Raw genomic sequence first — 20,288 nt, forward strand, 5'->3', positions numbered from 1 at the left:
TAAAGACCAAACCAATAAAATGCAGACTTTCTCAGTTCAATACAGCGACAGCCTTACTCACTCTGGTGTGACCAGTAACTTAAATTGCTACCACTGCTGCATTACTGTTACACCACATTTTGATATGTCACAATGTTCAATGATCTGTAATAGTAACGTAGACTAATACTGTTAGTGTTTTTTACAGTTGTTGCCATTTTTCCGCATTGTTAAAGGGCACTTTTTTTTTTTAACCTGGACCATATTTTTCCATGTTTTGTTTCTAAGTGCCTGATGTGAACATCTTTTTTTTGATATTGGTCCAGTATTCACAGGGAGGGCTGCAGCCGGCAGCCACACGATGTCAGCAGTGTAACTAAATGGGGCAATTGTACACCATCCATTAAAGAAGGGTGCCACAGGCTTTTTGATAGCAGGATTGTTATCATAAAAGTCTGAAGTGTCTCTTCGCCTATCTTTTCATTCAGCCTGTATAACATTGTGTCCAAAACCTGGGCCACACTGCCTGCGTGAGCAGCGGGTATACGTGCCGGAACCTCTTATTTTTTTTCTGGCATCTGTGTAATGGACAGAATCCTTTCCTTTGAAAAGGAGGCTTTTTAAAGGCTTTTTATTGTGAAATATTTGCAGCATTGTGTCGTTGACAATGCAGTGCCTCAATAATTTAGTGAAGTACCAGCTTTTAATTGCGGAACTACAGTTATTATAGCAGCAGGCAGCTCCACAACAGAGCTGCTGCAGCAGCAACACTGTCTGTGTGATTATGGAGTCGCAGCAGATCAGCAAGGTTGCCATCACTCACTGCTCACGCTAGCAGTGTGGCCAACACTTACCATGTTCAGTGCAGTTTGAAATGCTGTTTAATGAGGGTTTTGTTTTTGTGTGTGTGTGTGTGTGTGTGTGTGTGTGTGTGTGTGTGTGTGTGTGTCAAAGTGTGGTATCAGTACTTTTACTTTAGTGAAAGATCTGAATAGTGAGGCAGATTTTTTCTAGCTTTCAACAGAGCCTGGATGGCTGTTTCAATCAGATGTGAAAGTGGTTTTGTTCTTCTCAGCTAACTCTTACAAGATAGCAAATTACTATTTTTTTTTTTTACAAAATGTCAAACTGTGTCTTTACCTCATCTTTTCCACTATCCTCATTAAAGCAGCAATATGTAAAATTTTACACTAACTATTGACCAATCCAATATATACTAAAAGCTGTTGGAAAATAAAGATTGAAATATTTGCTGGACTGTGTTGTTGTCAGCATAGTGGCTTGCACAACTCGATAAATTAATGGAGTATCTGCTTTTAATAGTGGAAATGCAGTTATTATAGCAGGAGGCAGCTCTGCAGCAGTGCCGCAGCAGCAGTGTTGTCTGTGTGAACACTGCAGGCATGCCAGCCGCAACACTTCAGTGAGGTAGCCGTAACACATTGCTCATGCAGGCAGTGTGGCCCAGTTGTAAGTCTTGCTAAAGGAAAAGTCTCGTTCTGAAATTATCACTAGACGTATACTGGGGCTCAAATAAATACTGGTGACCGTGGAATTCAAAGGTCCTCATCCCCATTGTTGAAATCAGCTAAATAATCATCAGTGACACCAAAAATCATTTAGATCAGTAGTTCCCAACTGGTGGGTCATGTATCCACTCTGAATGGACCACAAGTGACTTGCGAACATGTCAAGTTTGTAACAAAACACTTCATTTTGAAATACAGTGCATTTGTGGCACAGAGTAGTGCGGTTTCCTGCTGTAGAGTGAGATGGACAGCTACTTAACAGAGACAGCAAACTAGCTTGAAGACATGACTAAACACAAGTATTACGCTGAATATATTAAACTGCGTGGACCTTGAACTAATGATTAAGTAGAATTTTGGACCCTGGGACTGGACCAGTTTGGAACCACTGATTTATATAACAGTAAGCTTTTCTTTCTGTACTCAAACACAACACACTGTTCCCTCTAACTCGTTTACAGCGTTGTCTTTCTGATACAAGTTACATCTCATGAGATTTCAAACGACATTTCCAGAGCGAACCAACGTCATAAATTGTTGTTCACAGCAGTCACTTGGACAAAAAGATATCGGCATGTAGAGTACAGATTGAAAAATGCCAAGTTACCCTTTAAGTTACCATCAATAAAAAGCTTCCCACATCAAAATCCTTCCTGCGACTTAGAAAACACAGTCCACCCCGTATCTGGTAGGCTTTGAATTTGATCTACAGATCTACAGTAAGTTCTAAGTTGTATTTATAGTAATGAAATCACTGATAGAGCTTCATTTATTAAATAAATCAAAACAGTTTTTATCTTAAAAAGAAAAAAGAAACTAAGAGCAGCGAAGTGTTGAATTCAGTGCTGTGGAAATGTACATTACGCTGAATTTACCACGTACTCCATATGCTTATGTTTAAAGCCCGATTGGAGAGCACTTGTAGATAAGCGAAGTTTATATACTATGATTGAGTAATCATGCAGATGTCTTGACAGTGACAGGGAAGACACGTACACACTTCACTTGAGTGTATCCGTGGTAAATTCTGCATGACTTGCCTGCGTACAGGTCATTAAGAGTTAATGACCGGTGTAGAGGGCAGCAAGCTGTGCTGCCATTCACCAAGGTGTCCCGGTTGTGCATCCATGCGGAACAAGCACATGTTGGATTAATGATCATACTCGGGTAATTCTTAAGGTGTGTGTGCGTGCGGTGTAAGAGAGAGAGGGCTGGGCAATACAACAATCATTAAATATTACATATAATCACAAGCACCTCATTAACCCCAACGCTTCTTTGAGAGGAAACGAGTGCTGCGGTACACACATGTGCGACTCCAGGCTACCTCGTCACATTAGTGCACAGCACAATGCAGCGGTGGCAGGGGCCTCTGTGGAACTCATTATGCCCCTGACTAGTGAGAGGACTGTTTAGACAAGCAATTTGTGCCACATGACAGGCCTAATTCCTCATCTGCAACTCAAACATTGACCATACTGCCCCAAAATGCACCACTCTCTTCACTCTTAATGAAGAGGACAACACCACTGCCTCGGGAAGAATGACAGAGACCTCAGGCAGCGTTTCCCCTGAGTGCCTTCATGTGTCAATTCATTACTAAAGACAAAGCAGGCAGATTTTACATTTGTTTCACCATTTTGCATACCACTGGAGAGATATGATGTGCTCTGCCAGCACAAAAATACCATCTGGTCACTTCTGATGTGTCAAATGTTTAAGCTGCAGTAAAGGGGACTATTGTATGTATTCGGCCGTCCTCTTATTCTGCAGTGCATACAAATGAAAATAATTTGCTGTCACATGCAGACTACAGCTGAGGAACGCTTGATAATGCAGACATTACTGCTTGGAGTGGTAATATTTGGTGATAAGTGTTCAGGGTGGGGAAAATCGATTAACTTAAGTATCTTAGTTTTTTATTACCATTATTGTATCGGTTTTTTAATGCCTGAATTAATATAATTCAAATTAAATAGCTTCATTTAGTCTTTGCTGAGGTGGAAAGATAAACAAAACTGAAGTGAGGAAGCAGAAAATGGCGGACAGTCCAAGTACACAGAGCTTCAATCAGCTGTAGCAACCTGAATTCAGCCAGCGCAAACCCCAGTCCACCCCGACTCCCTGTCAGGTCAGCTAACTTTCTGTTGCTGCCTTTACATCAGTTAGAACCAGGGCTGCTTCCAGCCACCAGCCCGCTGTGCTGAGGTTTGTGTTGGCTGAATTCAAGTATCTATGACTGATGGTTGGCGCTGTGGGGTGCTCTCTTCCCGGCGAAGCAGTGTCCTAGCAGCGGGGGATGAGACAGAAAGACTGTAGAGTGAGCTAGCAAGCTAAAGTTTGGCCATGTCGTTGAGCTAGTTTGCTGTCTCTGTCAAGTAGCTGTCCATTAGTCACTCACTCTACAGCAAAAAACGGCATTTCAAAATAAAAGCTCTGTGCTGGAAATTTACTGTACTTAAATTATTATTATTATTATTTTTTTTATACAAACTTGCCATGTTCATGAGTCACTTGCAGTTAATTTAGAATGGGCCTGCAAGCTACTTTTGGACCACAAACCACCAGTTGGGAACCACTGGTCTAGCTTACAATGCAGTGTTTCTAATATGTAATTAGCCTACAAGTACTGCTGGGTCTAAATACTAACGGCCCATAGAATAATGAATCTCTAGAAAATAGACGCCCTTTTGCTTGAGGACCTGACGATACTTGTTGGAGATGATGTGTTTAATAAAGTTATGTGGTACTTAACGTCATCTCTAGATAAAGTTGTATACTTCCAAACAGGGCACAGATGTTTTTCTTCTTTTACTAGTCCTTTAACGTTATCCCCACCTCTCGCAGTTGCCATTTTACTCAGTTTAGCTGCCTGTTCCACCAGAGACTGATCTCTGGTGGCGCGTGCTGTGCACTACCATACGTCACCTCAATACGGCTTCGTCATATCAGTTAAATAGAAAGACTAGTGTCTGTATTTTTGCCAGTGTTGAAAGTCATACCGTCGGGATTTCCAAGTACCCCTGTATATTGTAATACCTTGATACCGCCCAAGCCAAAAGCATATCATCAAGCACTTCTGTTGTGTTTTTGATCTTCATTTCCCAGATATCCCCTCCTATTCCAACAGTGTTATCAGGCCTGTATTAAATTTGTGGTGGCTATTGCTCCTGTTGCTGATTACTTACTTCTCTGATTTATTTTAAACTGCTCTCTATGCTGTCAGAAGTATATACCTGTCATGAAGATTTCTTTCAGGAAGGATGTTCCTTTTATAATCTAGGTGGAAGTTATAACTCTTTATCAACCTGTAAGAGATGAAAAATGGAGAACAAATGGTTGAAAGTAGTGTGGATAACAACATTGAAGGCATAATTTATGATCAAACCAAAAGGGTTGCCTCACCACCAAAGTTCATAAAGACAGGATTTAACTTGCAGTCATTCCCAAAATTGATGAACAGGTCTTTTAATTTACAGACATCAACAAATAACCTTATTACTAACCTTAAGAGGTATGTTTGGTAAGTATTTTACAGAAGTAAAATAGACTCATATCTAGAATGTTTCATCATATATCATGAATACACACACACAGGGGTTAGCCTCTTCAAATGTACACATACTTGTAAATGATATGATCCAGAAATAAAGATTAGACAAGTTGACAAAGTTGAATTACAAAGACATTGTTTCCTTTTTAAATTGCATGTGGCTTTAATTTATGTGTGTGATAAACAAGCAGCGGTGGGTGTGACGTGTGCATTCAGAAGCAAATTCATAGCATATCAAAGCCACGGTAAACAAGCTGTCAATCTATGAAAGGTCTTAATTTGAAAAGTAAGCATGACCAAAAGACCCATAGAGCTATTAAATATAATCACACAGTATCAGCAGTGTTATGCTGCTCATGTTGCTGCGCTGTTCTTTTAAAACCACCCGTGTGGCATTCAGGGTCCATTTTCCTCTTACATGTGAGCACTTACAGGCTCGAGCACATAACCCCAACCATCACAGTGGAAGGCAGACAGCTTCAAAGCGCTTTTAAGAGCTCAGGAAATTGGAGAAAACGAGCAACAAAAAACAAAAAGAGGCTTGGCTCGATAAAAATCTCTGACAGAAAATATGACAGTTTACCAGTAATGTTGATGTGCTTAATATTTTTATGTAAACATAATGCCTCCCTGCTTTATAAAGTCAGTGTAATCCTCCCATGATCACTAACTGCTTTGTGATGTGGGCGGCATTGTCACAGGCTGAGTGAAACGGTAATGCCGTAATCCAGCAGGGCTGACTCATCGAGATGTGGATTAGGGTGCTGCATCCTCCAGCGTTGAAACAAAGAGCAAGAACAAAAAAAAAATACTGATCAGCAGAAATCCATCAGCAGCAATTGGCCGTGTTTAACTTTTTGTTCTTAACCAGGATGTTCATTGTGTTTTGAGGGACTTAATAATAACATAGCCGGGGCTTACAGCTCTCATCAGCGTTTGAGGGTATAGACGTTTGTGGAAGCTGATGTGAAAAGCAATTAGACATGACGTTCCTTCCTTCTCCCTCCAAGGAGAACCCTTCCATGTTCTACCACGATTAAACAGATCGCAGGACTGGAAGTACAGCTCACCTACTTTCCACATAGGAGCTTATAGAGAAATCTTTGGAGTGCTTTTCTTTGTGACACATCGTTACAGCCTGTCTTAAAAAGACACACAGAAATACAGTATAACATACTGATAAAGCAGAAGATAGGAGTGGTGAGAAAAGTTTGTTAGGCGTCAGTTCTTCTGTCCAAAGACTTTTTGAAAGCATAAAGTCCAACCAGAGAATATGTTGATATTGGAGGTGTTGATATAAATCTATGATTATCTTCAATGACAACAGGTTAAGTTTGGCACTTGATTAAAGGGACAGTTCACCCCCAAAATCAAAATACATATTTTTCCGTTAAACTGTAGTGCTATTGATCAGTCTGGATTGTTTTGGTGTGAGTTGCTAAGTGTTGGAGATATCAGCTGTAGAGATGTCTGCCTTCTCTTGAATAATAGAAATCATTACCGGTTACTTAAAGGATAACTTTGGTATTTTTCAACCTGGGCTCTATTTCCCCATGTGTATGTGTGCGTATGATTCATAGGTACAACTCGTTCTAAAATTGGTTCAGTATTGAGGGAGGTGGATGCAGCCGGCAGCCGCGCAATGAGCTAAAACTGTAACGGGGGCAAATGCGTCCCGTATAAGTTTGCGCATTAAAAGTACTCTCACGAGAGCTTTGCTCCACTGTGTCTGTAGCTCTCTCTACTCGTGGGACAGTCGTTTTCTTGAGGAAGAGGTGTTTCGGGATTGGATGTCTTCTCTTCTTCGGCTGGCAGTAGTCATCTTGGGAGAAGTGAGCACTGCAGACCCGATGGTCTGCAAGGCGCAGTGTCTGCAGAGGAGTGTTAGCATCCATTTGTAGCACAACTAGCCACAACTTCAGCATCTCGCCGTCCGACAAAAGCAGCCTATGAAAGCTGTACGGGGTGTTGCACAACATCCTGTTCTTACGATTCGAATAAGCACAAACACGAACCATTGTATTCAATTGATGCTCAGCTGTACTATGGGACAACCAGCGCCACTCAGAGCGGCGCTCTGCATGGTTCCTCTGTTTTCTTCAGCCCAGAGCAAGTGATGGGTAAGGGAAACATTTAGTATGCTATTTACAGAGATAACACTGGTGATCTTAACCGGTCAGTGGCGAAAAAAAGCACTTTTAATGCGCAAACTTATACGGGACGCATTTGCCCCCATTACAGTTTTAGCTCGTTTTGCGGCTCCCGACTGCATCTGCCTCCCTCAATACTGAACCAATTTTAGAACAAGTTGTACCTATGAATCATACGTGCACATACACATGGGGAAATAGGGCCCAGGTTGAAAAATACCGAAGTTATCCTTTAAGGTAATCCACGGACCTTGTTTTGCGCAGTTTTATGTAGAAACAATTTTCATTCTACCAAACCACCTTCACCAATGACATTACTGCCCAAAAGTAAGCGTGCATCTACTCATGGATGAGAGGCTCATACTCGTAACAGCAATATGTAAACATTAATGCCGTCCTCTTTGGCTGAGCTGTGATGTAAGATAGCTCAATAATGGTAGGTGAGCTAGCAGAAGATGCACACTTGTTGGTTGGTGTAGTTTGAAAGAAAGGAAGTTCCTCCATGAAATTGCTCACAGCAGGGTCTGTGGGTACTCTTGTGTAACCATCATCTCTGAAAGAGAAATTGCTGTTTTTAATTTTTTAGTTTTATCGTATCCCACTGAGAGCCGAACTTCTGTTTGGTGTGCATTTTTAATTTCTTTAATTGAGGACGCAATGAGTATAAAAAAAAGGTAACATTGCCAATGATAATTAAGTCCCAATGTCTTCAGACAAGCACTTCCTAATTAAGGTGCTTAGCTGGTTACTGTTGCTAAACTTGCTCAGATTTGTCGCCATATCAAACTATAAACATTATTAATCATAAATAAACAAGCTCATCCATATAATGTGATCAGGTTTTGGACCTTGTCCACTTTTGTATTGGGATCAGCTGTAGACTGACTTGGCAGAGATGGTTGCCATCTTGTTTTTACATTGGATTAGTGTATTGTGCACTTACAACCACTAGATGGTACAAAAAAGTGTCTACGAACGAGGACAACAGGTCTAAGTTAATGAGAATAAGGTATAATGCAAGTAAACCCAAAATGTGATGTCCTCATATTGGGACACAGGGTTTCAGGAGGATATTTTAGAGAAGGTGGACATCTCTACAGTCGATATCCCCAACACTCAGCAACTCACACCAAAACAATGTAGAGTGATTAATAGCACTACAGGTAAGAGGAAAAACTTAATCAAAGTAAACTCTAGTTTGATAATCAGACTGAATTGCCTTTTTGTTTCACCTTATTCAAATTTCGACTTTCTGTTTTTGTGGTGGAGGTTGTAGTTGATGTTTTCCTCCTGCTGACATCATTTTCATTCAACACACAAGCTTTGGCAGCGGTTGCCAGGAGCATTTCACATTTTTATGACAATCAAAAACAAAATGCTAATTTTACGAATCAAAAACTGCCTCAGTCTCATGCCACACTTTTCATGGATGTAGCTATGTTAATAGTTACCTGTATAGTAATATTCCATTCTTAATTCCGCCTACGAAGCTCTGAGCCGATGATTGTTTCTCCTGTCAGGGGAATAGACGTCAATGAAAGAAACACCAGACTAGGTAAAAGCTAATGTGAATTGTTGGTCTGTAAAAAGATGTGTACTGTGGCCCGAGGCATCAAAATTATTCACCAGCCCAACCTCCACACCACACACACTGGGCAAACTATTTTCTGCAAAGGCTCAGAGTTGGCAGTAAACGTAAATCATATGCATAAGACTCGTCCAATATGACCATATATATGCTCTCATGAGGAAACTGTAGTTGAGAATAATAACGAGAGACAAGACAAAACTTTCCAGATTCCAAAGCATCATTTTGGTTTCTAATGTTGTGGAATAATAACTGTGGTAACAATGACAACACATTAGTTTGCTTTCACAGATTCATGTTCACTATACAGAAAATAACTCAATGATGTGCAGTAAATGATGATGATGATTGTTCTCTCATTTAGGCATCGCTGGAAACCCAGTGCTCTTCAATGAGAACGGAGACGCTCCTGGACGCTACGAGATCTACCAGTACCAGATCCGAAACCGAACAGCCGAGTACAAAATAATTGGCCACTGGACGGATCAGCTCCATCTCAACGTGAGCATTGCCTTTTCTGTTCCGTGCCCACACGTCTTCACAAAAGGATCGGCAGCATTCAGCCTACAAGTGTTCTGTTTGTGTTAGTGTTTGCAGTGAAAATCTTTCTTTGAAAAGTTGTTTTCTCTCAGCTCTGCAGCTGCGTGTTTGCTCACTAACCCCTCCCAAACCATTTGATAGCGCTTAGTGCAATCTTCAAAGGTGTAAATATCCAGAGGGCGTTTTAAATGATTAACAGGGCGGACTGTGATGAAAAGAAAGCCACAAGAGCTTAAGGACAGGCATATTTAATATCATCTCTCCAGACGGCATCACTGACTTCCAAAAAACAATACAGTGGGCAGGGAGTGTGATGAAGTAACGGTATTATAACAGTAAATTACATAAAGGAACCAAACAAATTATGTTTTGACAAAATGAAGAGGAAGCCTTGGGCATGCAAGAGAGAGTACAATAGAACACATGAAGCAGCTTGAGAGGAGCTTTGCCTTCTTTACCTCTTTCAACAGCGTGTGCCGTGGAAGAAAAAAGAATAAATAAAGCGACGTTTGTGGTGGGCACCTACTGTGAAACGTGCCAGTTCTGACTCTAAAGCCGTATTTAATTAGTGTTCTTTGAGTTCTTAATTAAATGCACATTTAGAGACAAATTTACCGGCTTTGAATGAACGGTCACAATTGAATAAAATTGATAACATAACGTCAGAGAGAGCAGACCCCGTTTGAAATGACGTATTTAATTTATCTGTACAAGTATGCTTGTAAAAGGAGAAAATCCACAAAGAGCAGCCTCCTGAAATGGAATTAATCTTTTATTTCTCTGATCATAGACAGCTGATTGATTTTTTTTTTTTTTTTTTTTAACACAAACAACTATTTACCAAAGAGAAACACTGTGTCAGTTCCCTGCAGAGCAAACAATGTGTTTCCCCTTTTCTCTCGTGTCCTGCCCTTTTGATAATTTGACCTCACACTGGAAAATTTTGCTGAGAAACGCTTCATTTGACCCCTGGTTTGCCCTTTCCCACCCTCCACCCAAATAGATAAATAAAGCCAAGTAGCATGGGGGGATACTAAAGGGTAGTTCAGGGCCCGGTTCAAACACCCACACAGCAAATAACATCTAGATTGTCCTTGACCTCCAGGGGTGCTAGGGATCTTTTTGGATCAATAAAGCATCACTACCTCAACATGCCACTATTTTTACAGGATACCGACAGTTTAATAATCCACACGTCTCTTCTATTGTGTCTTTGACTCTCTCTGCTTCCATTTGTCAGTGTTTACACGAGGTCCTTGAACTGCTTGATCTGCACGAATTTTGAGGAGAGAAAAATCAGAAATTGCTCAGCATTTCTGTTTTTTAAAATTCGTGTCACAGTCTCAACAGCGGTGTACCATCCCAGGGTTTCCCACACATGTATTGCGGCAGCCAGCCATGGTAACAACATCTGCTGCCTTGTATTGATTTTCTACATTATGAGCGCCATTAGAATATATATACAGTTCAGTCATGCATTGCACAACAGAGTGTACTCTGGGCAGTAGAACGGCAGGCGCAGTGAAAGTGAAACTTAACCGTTTATTGTGCTGCGTCTTAAGCCAGTTCAGACCAAAGATTTGCGATGAGATGAGTTGAAACTTGCAACAACTTGCGATGTGCCGTTTTGCAATGTTCTAAAAACCTGTGGGTTCACGCCAATGCAACTAGAAAAGATGGTGTATCATCTCTATGCAACAACTCTGTCCTTTCACTCTTATTTCCAGCTTTTCAGGCTTATTTTGTGGGTGAATATAATTTGTAGCTTCTTAAAATATGAATGAGGATAGTGATAGTGAGATACTGGCTACAGCTGCATTTGTAGTAGTGATGAAATGGCAAAAAACAGAAACAAAATGAGCATCACATGGACTGTATTCATAATAGATACGCCACAATAATATAAATGACCAGCACCAATTGATTAGTCAGTGAGAATGTGTGTGTATGAGGGAGCATAAGCACACACAGCGAGCAGCAGCAGCTACCCACTGTCCGACACCAGCACACTGTGAGGATGGGGCAAGAACAGAGCACTTACTGCAGCAAGAAAACACACCGTCTGTGGTCATTTTGACTTGACCAGCGGACTTCACCACAAGACGATTGGCTGTTGAAACAGGTGATGTGCTAAACGTTCTAAAACCAGCCACCGGCAGTTTGACCAGCGCAGTGTCAGGTGACACCATCAACCGGCTTGAGTCGAGCTCAGACGGCCAGCTCACACTTTTCTCTGCAACGTTCTAAAACGGTTTCTTCTCGATGCAAATCTTTGATCCAAACTAGGCTTAAAAGTTTGCTTTCACTCACGTCTGCAGCAGCTGCTCCTCTCATCCACTCAGCTCTGTTTGGATTGGGTCACTGATCACTTATCCAGCCTGCAACTTGAACTCCACAAACTGAAAAGAAAAAAAGGATTCATGAAGAGTTCTGTGCTGCGTTCACAGACCCACAAAAACTTTCAAATTTAGAAAGCAGACACGGGATGAGACACAGGGACAAACACATACAAAAGTAGTGAGTTTCTGTGGTTACGCTGATGCTCTCACTCTGAAACTGTCTCTGGAGTGGAACTGTTTAAAGCACGTGAACATGGTTCATTATAGTAGTATAAGCACCGTAGCTCTCATACCATTCAAATGTTTTGTTGAGAATTTTACCTATAAGAGTGAGATGAGTAACCCTTCACTGAAAATAGAGACATTGATCACATGTATTTGTTCAGTAAAAAAATGATATTTGAAAATGTAAGTACAGCCCTTGAAAATGACAAAATAGTGCTTGAAAAAGTACTTGAAAGACCTTGAATTTCATTTTGTACTTGCTGTATGACCACTGATTCATGTCTAACTGTGTCCCTCTGCCACCCTCGCAGGTTCGCACGATGCAGTGGCCCGGCGGAGTCCGTCAGATCCCTTCCTCAATCTGCAGCCATCCCTGTCAGCCCGGCGAGCGCAAGAAGATTGTCAAAGGCATCCCTTGCTGTTGGCACTGCGAGCGCTGCGATGGCTATCAGTACCAGGCAGACACCTACACGTGTAAGATGTGTCGCTTTGATTTGCGGCCCAATGTGAATCACACGGGCTGCGTTCCAATCCCCATTGTTAAGCTGGAGTGGAGCTCTCCGTGGGCAGTCATCCCTGTGCTCATTGCAGTCGTTGGCATCATGGCCACTTTGTTTGTAGTGGTCACATTTATTCGCTACAACGACACTCCCATTGTGAAAGCATCCGGCCGAGAACTAAGCTATGTGCTGCTAACTGGCATCTTCCTCTGTTACGCCACAACGTTCCTGATGATTTCTCCGCCTGATGTAGGAATTTGCTCCCTCCGAAGGATCTTCTTGGGTCTGGGCATGAGTATTAGTTATGCCGCCCTGCTCACAAAAACCAATCGTATTTACCGCATCTTTGAGCAGGGCAGCATGTCCATCAGTGCACCCAGGTTCATTTCTCCAGCCTCCCAGCTGGTCATCACATTCACCCTGGCCTCAGTGCAGCTGCTCGGAGTGTGCATCTGGTTTGGCGTGGATCCCTCCAAGGCCATTATTGACTATGAGGACCAGAGGACGTCGAACCCGGTGATGGCTCGTGGTGTGCTCAAGTGTGACATCTCTGACCTGTCTCTCATCTGCCTGCTGGGCTACAGCATGCTGCTCATGGTCACCTGTACAGTCTACGCCATTAAAACCAGAGGGGTGCCGGAGACCTTCAACGAGGCCAAACCCATTGGTTTTACCATGTACACCACCTGCATTATTTGGCTAGCATTCATCCCAATCTTCTTTGGCACGTCACAGTCCACAGAGAAGGTAAGCCAACAACTGCTGCTGTTGTGCAGTTTTTATTTTCTTTTGTTAAAATGCTTTTTCTCCAGCTCATGGCAATACTTCAAGGGTTTTAGAAATCTACACAGCTATACAAAAGCTTCTTTAATACCAAATCAGCTTGTCCTTTTTCATTCCTGTGTTTATGTCTTTCTTTGTTTATTTCTTCTTGGTTTGTTCACAAGAATGTTATAAGTCATTAAGTCCATCTACTGAAGAACGGTACTTAAGTACAGTGTTGAGGTACTTGAACCTTCTGTTTTGTGCTAATATATAATTTTCCTTCCCTACATCTAAGAGAGAAATGTGCTTTTGACTTCACTGTCTATAGTTACTACGATAACGTTGAACGTTTGACACAGGTTGCCTGCATCTTCCACCTGTGGAAAAGATTATAGACAGAGTCTGAAAATAGGCATAACTTTAGTAAAGCAAAATATGTTTTTTTTCTGTGTTTTTATCCCGTTTACCATTTGTGTTGTGACCCCTCGTAGGGGTCCTGACCCACAGGTTGGGAAGCACTATTTTAAAGTAATCAACAAAACTAATCAACAGTATTTAGGCAGTTACAATTAGCTCTACCTAGGACAGCTATATACAGTTCTGTTAACATGTTCATGCATAAAAAAAAAATTAAAAAAAAAAAAATCATCAATATAAGACACTGTATTTAGTGTACCCAATATTTACATCTGGTCAGCTTGTATCACCTTTTTGTGCCGTTGTCTTGTGTAGTACTCCAGCAGACAAAAATACCAACAGCCAAAATGTCCGGTTGGAAATACACCAAATAATTAGATAAATTCATTAGTAGCATATCAAACAGCCTAATATAGTGTGACCTATAAGAGATGTTGCCATGGTAACTTAAATATAAACTTATATTATGCAGACCAGATTTTAGGATCTTAATAAAAGACGGATCTGTTTATTCACTGAAGCCGCAGAGAGTGCGTCACTGCCTCCTCATAGCATACTCCACATATGTGGGAGTCATGGTCTTTCTTTAGCGTGCTGGTGTAGGTGACAGCATCATGTATCATGTTCCCCAGGAAGACCTTTAACATGAGAGATAGGCTTCACTCCAAGCCCTGCTTGTCAGATGTCACATGGCTTGATGATTCCCTGCATATTATTATGGAGGACTTTTTAGGCTCTTTCTTCAAATTATAAGATTTGGTTTGGAATATAAAGACAATTATAGCGTTTGTGTTTTATTGTTGTTTAAATGTAAGCTATTATGTCTATTTAAAATACGTATGTGCAGTAGTTATTTTATGTGGCCAGAATTTTGTAATATTAACAACCATATTGGTGATCAAAAAAACAAAACAAACTGTGTTAACTCTGAAAACACTTTTGTCGGGAGCTGTTGGGTATAAAGAATACTTTTACTTTGATAGTTATTACATTTATTAGTACATTTTGCTGTTTATACGTCTGTATCTTTACTTTTTTTTATCATTATTATTATTATTTTTAATCAAGTTTTTATTGGTTTGAAAGGCTCGGTACATGGCATACATATATTATTTTCCGGGCATCCAAGAATACAAGGCACATATTTTTTATAATATGGAGGTGGACTATAGTTCACAAAGAAACATGAACATTTAAGTTTAGTAGAAAGTGAAGGAAACATGTTACACGTATGTCCTCATACATCACTCTAAAGGATCACATAGTCACATAGCAAATTCATAATACTAGAATTACAAAAATAAGTACTTCTTACTGCAGATTTGTCTACTTTTTTAACAACTGTAGTTCAGCATTGTTTAAATTTGTCCCTCAGTCCCACGCCGAACGCCAGTGTTTATTTTCTTATCAAAATATTCCACTCTGCCTTTATTTCATGACGAGAGCAATTTTAGAAATAAACCCAGCAGCTATAAACAAAAAAAAATAAGGGGTGTCATGTTGAAGCCTCGTGTTTCAAATCTACGAACAACTTACCAAATGTGGACACACAGTGTTATAAATGCGTTCTCTAATAACTGCACGCAGGCCTGTGACTCACTTCTGTGTGATGGCTGCATGCCACAGTGCATTAGAGACCACTGAGCTGTTTACACAAACACAAGCTCACACTCGTATTCCCGTGTCAAATCAGTGCGCCTGACCTCATGAACCATGGACCTGGATCACATCCAGTGGGAGCACTGGGAGGCTACAGGTCAAGAGGGATCCAAAAGGGACATGGAAATGGAGGCTGGGCTTGGAGCTCGGGTTGGGTCTGGGTACAAAGCCAAAGGGGTACAACAATGACAGTAGAAATGTGTAGATCCAGTTGAAAGAGGTCTTTTGGCGGTGTAACAAAAGGGGCTCAGTGGCTACAAGAGAGGACAGTGGTGAGGGAAAAGCCTCATACTGGCATGGAAACTATTGGCGTTGCCAGCATGGGTCTGACAGATGCAACAAATTAATCCTTACCTCCTTCCCTCTGGGATTAAACAAAACAATGCATCAAAACGCTGGCCTGGAAATCTGGCTGTGATAGTTACCTTTGTGGAAAAACCTTCTTGAGAGACAGAGAGTGTGCATTGTGTCACGCTCAGCATCCCAAAATAATTTCTATAGTCTACAGCATTGCAGAAAATATGCATATGACTGCAGCCAATTGAACAGCATTAATAATGCAGGATGTGACCAACAGTACAATGACTTGTTTTCATATGCTGCATGTTGTGTTATCAACACTGAGTCCAAACTACTGTGAATCTGCATACTGGCCTCCTCTTCTTACCCCATAAATCTCCTGCTGTTAACACTAAAATGAGCAACAGCAGCTACATGTTGAAAACAACCCGAGACCTGCTGAGCTCGACCATTACACTTACTGAAATACAATCAGGAAAATGTACGGAAATGTCAGCTACCATCACCATACGGTCTTGATCACAACACAGAGTAAAGAAAAAGCGGCCCGAGTTCAAAGTGCACGTTATTTTTTAATGTGACTGTTGCACATCTTAAGTCCTATGTCAACAGCAGCCATGGATATCAGCGAGTTCTTTGTTTAATCATTCCATCTCCTCGCTCTGAAGATGAAAGAGAATTATACAATCACACTGAGTGAACGGCTTTTTTGGAGGATGAGGTAATCCATTAGCTAGCATGGCTTTGAATAGTAAAACAGAAGTGAAAAGAAATCTTTGAAGGATAAGTGAAGTCCTACTTTCTTCTTCTTCTTCTTCTTCTTCTTCTTCTTCTTCTTCTTCTTCTTCACCTCGGTTGAATTTAATTTACAAACCCTGAAAAACTTCTCCCACACAGTTTTAATGTAAGGCACTCCAAATTATATTAGTCACTCATTAATTATTATTTCCTGTGGAAAGTTGTACACACAATGTCTGGGAGATAGTTTCACTTTTATCATTTGGAAAACTTTTACCATTGCCCTGAGCGTTGTTAAGGTAAGACATGAAATAGGAGACAAAATGGAAATCTTGCTTCAGGGAAATGTCCTACATTTTTTTTCTTTCCTCATTTGAGAGAGAATAATCATATTTAATATATAACCAAAAGGCCCTTTGAGTGTCGAGTCGGAAAAAACTTAATTTAACTCACACTCTAATGTGGTTTAGTCTAGTCAGACCACGCAGCACGAAGTTTCTTTGTTATTGTGGATGATCCTCCCAAGACTCACGACAGAATCCCCAAAAACCAAATGTGTTTACGCTCAAGCGACAGAGCAAGCAAAGGAGGAGGTACTGTGATGCTGTTATAGAGACTATACCCATATGCTTCTGAAAAGGAAAAAAAATCTATATATATATTTTTAAACGTGCCCACATTGTTCCCTAACCTTAACCTTAAGTGGTTGCTGTTGTAACCATGACAACAATGTAGTATTTTCCACCCAATAAGATCTTTCCTCATAGATATAAAATGAGAGCAGAACAGACATTCCCATTCAAATCAGTGTAGCAGGATGGTCAAAGCGGCAGCCATTTTAATGTGTGCCGTTGCCATTGTAACCACTGGTGCGGGCTGACTTCTGTATTAACATACTAACTTGTGGCAACAGAGGTACGGTTTTTCATTAATGACCAAACCAGCAGTGGCGTAGTATCATTTTGAAATAAGTAAACTGTTACTTTTAAATTGTCACCCTAAGTGTTATTTCCCTGTTTGTTTTGTTGCCATTAATCATATGTTTGTTGAAATATGATGTAATGTAGGGCTGGGCGATATGGCCTAAAAAAAAATTCTCCGATTTTTTCACAAAAAATCCGATTCACGATTTAAATCGATTTTTTTCCCCTCCTGGTTAAAAAAAACATATTTGCGGCCTGGTAGCACATACCTGGGGTCCAAAGCTTTCAGCATGTGAATAAGCCCCAGCTTTTCCACAGTAGCCTATGTATGGGCACCACATCTCTTGCAATATACATGGCGACTGCATCTGTGATTTCTTTTTCTCCCAGACCCCTTTCTTATCATACAGCAGTGTTTCCCCTACCATCATACTGGATCACAACAGAAGTCATTTAAGGTTACCTTTCCTATAGAACAGGTCTATATCCTGTCCTTTTATTAAACAAACTAAATAGCCTTATGTTACAGGCTGAGCCAGATGTGTGTGGTTTGTGTGTGTGGAGTTGTGTATGTGTGTAGTTGATGTTGGAGGTATGAGACGTTAGTGCGCCGGGTGTGTTGTGTGACGTCAGACGGATGCGCCACAGGAAGAAAGTGAGGCATGTGCTCTGTTTACATCGAGCAGCCACAGTGAAGAAGCCTACGCAGTTCTGCATGTTGTTTTTGAGTTATTTCCCTCTATGTAAAAGTCAGACACTGATGAGAGAGGCTGTGCATCATCCCTGCAGTGCTGAAAATAAAGTGCCGACGAAGTCCCGTTGTTTATGTGTTGTTGCCACAACGAGCTAACACAAGCTACAGGAGCTAATGGCTTTGGTGGTCCCTTTACTACGGTTCGGGGGTCTGCCAGCTTGGCGTTGTTAACACTTATTTATCTTATTTACACAACGGCATGTCATTTATGTCCCTACATGGTGCGCATCTAAAATCCTCCTCTGCTCTCTGTGTCGCGCACGGCGGAGTTCGGCCCTGATGCGCACACACACACACACACACACACACACTCACAGACAGGTGAGCACACAAAAGCGCTGAAGAACTCGTTCTCTTGAACTACAGGAGCCCAGCGTGGAGCGGCGGTGGCAGATTTTAAATAGAAACTCGATTTTCATTAAAACAAATCGGCCTAAACTACAAATTCGAATTAATCGATAAAATCGATTTATCGCCCAGCCCTAATGTAATGCTACTGTAGCCTCCAAAGAGCGAGTGAGAGCTGCTGCTCTCAGCTGAGAGGCATCAAGAGACGACAGGGATAAACAGTGTGCAGATCAGCTTATTTTCACATCTAACTCAGTGAATTAAAGATTTATTTTAACTGAACTCATATCGCAGCGGTGCCTGGACAGCGTGACGTGTGTGGTTGTGCTGCTGCCGTGGTCCTGCCAGATGCCTCCTGCTGCTGCTGCTGCCATCATTAGTCATTAGTCATACTTCTACTGTTATTATACACATATGACTATTGTCACACTTGTATACTGACAGATATTAATACATACTTTCAACATATTGTACCGCAGTAGCCAGAACTATAACTATTAATTTGTTATGCTGATCTGTTCTGTACGACATCTATTGCACGTCTGTCCGTCCTGGAAGAGGGATCCCTCCTCAGTTGCTCTTCCTGAGGTTTCTACCGTTTTTTTTCCCCGTTAAAGGGGTTTTTTTGGGGGAGTTTTTCCTTATCCGCTGCGAGGGTCATAAGGACAGAGGGATGTCGTATGCTGTAAAGCCCTGTGAGGCAAATTGTGATTTGTGATATTGGGCTTTATAAATAAAATTGAATTGAATTGAATTGAACCAGAGTTGGTGATTGTTGGAATAGTGGATTGACTAACTAGATGACTAACAAGACTGAGACAATTCTGGTGAGACCAAAGATTTGAAGGAGTTTAAGTCTGTACCGTTACGGATGTGTTGGGGGAGAGAGTTCCAGAGGGAGGGGGCAGCAGTGGAGAAGGCTTTGTCCCCCCAGGTTTTGTGCTTGGTCCTGTGTGGTAGAGAGAGGAGATTTGCATCAGAGGAGCGGAGACTGCGGGAGGGGGTGTGATGGTGCAACAGGTCAGCGAGGTAAGATGGGGCCTGGTTATGGAGGGCTTTGAAGGTGAGGAGAAGGACTTTGAACTGAATGGAAGTTCTGGAGGATGGGCCTGATATGGTCGCAGGACTGGGTGAGGAGACGGGCAGCAGAATTCTGGATGTATTGTAGTTTGTTGAGGACTTTTGAAGATGAACCATACAGAATGCTGTTGCAGTAGTCGAGTCTGGATGTTATGAATGTGTGAATCAGAGTTTCTGCGGTGGAGAAGGTGAGTGAGGGGCGGAGCCGAGCTGTGTTTTTTTACAATACAACGAAATTTTGAGGGCTACTCCACCATGGTGCATACAGTAAATACAACATTAAAAAAAAGGAAATATAAATAAAACTATTACAATAAAAAGAGCAATAAAGAATAAGGTGCAGGAGTGTGTTTGTTTAGTGAAATTTTTGCATTTGGGAAGAAGCTATTTGTGAATCTGGTGGCTGTGGATTTGATGGACCTGTAAGGCCTACCAGAGGGTAACAGTTCGAACAGGTGGTGTGATGTTTTTGGCTCTTGAGACAGTGCAGCTGTTTGCAATGACTGACAAAGAGGGGAGGAGGCAACCAATGACTTTTTCTGCTGTCTTGATTCTCTGTAGAGCTATTGTCAAACACCTCAGTGAGGTGCCGCTTCTTGCTAAATTTACTTATAACTGTACTTCCACAATTCTGCTCTAGTCGACAATGTGTCGCCACGTAGGCGCAGGCTCTCTTTGCAGTTAGTGTGAAATTCTCCTCTCATTTGTTGCATGCCACAACACAGTGTGCAGAGTCAATGCAAAACAAATATGGTCAATCAACATACGTGTTGTAGTGATGAAGTGAAGTAGGCTTATATCAGCGATCTGCCCATGGTGGCTGACCTCATTTATGTATATTTTTACTCGCACATGGCAATTTGTGGGTACCAATTTTGGACCCTATAGTGCTTGTACTGAA

General features: G+C 41.4%; 1 protein-coding gene across 3 annotated transcripts in view; it reads left to right on the forward strand.

Annotated features, from left to right (window-relative positions):
• Positions 1-20,288, forward strand: part of LOC125879015 (metabotropic glutamate receptor 4-like) — a 277,294-nt gene that overhangs the window by 240,634 nt on the left and 16,372 nt on the right. For all 3 annotated transcript variants that reach the window (XM_049560999.1, XM_049561738.1, XM_049562541.1), the window contains exons 8-9: positions 9,164-9,300; positions 12,215-13,150. In XM_049560999.1, the coding sequence (XP_049416956.1) occupies positions 9,164-9,300; positions 12,215-13,150 (1,073 nt within the window). The remainder of the gene's footprint in view (positions 1-9,163; positions 9,301-12,214; positions 13,151-20,288) is intronic.

Source organism: Epinephelus fuscoguttatus, linkage group LG1 (genome assembly GCF_011397635.1).
Source record: "Epinephelus fuscoguttatus linkage group LG1, E.fuscoguttatus.final_Chr_v1".
Classification (NCBI taxonomy): Eukaryota; Metazoa; Chordata; class Actinopteri; order Perciformes; family Serranidae; genus Epinephelus; species Epinephelus fuscoguttatus.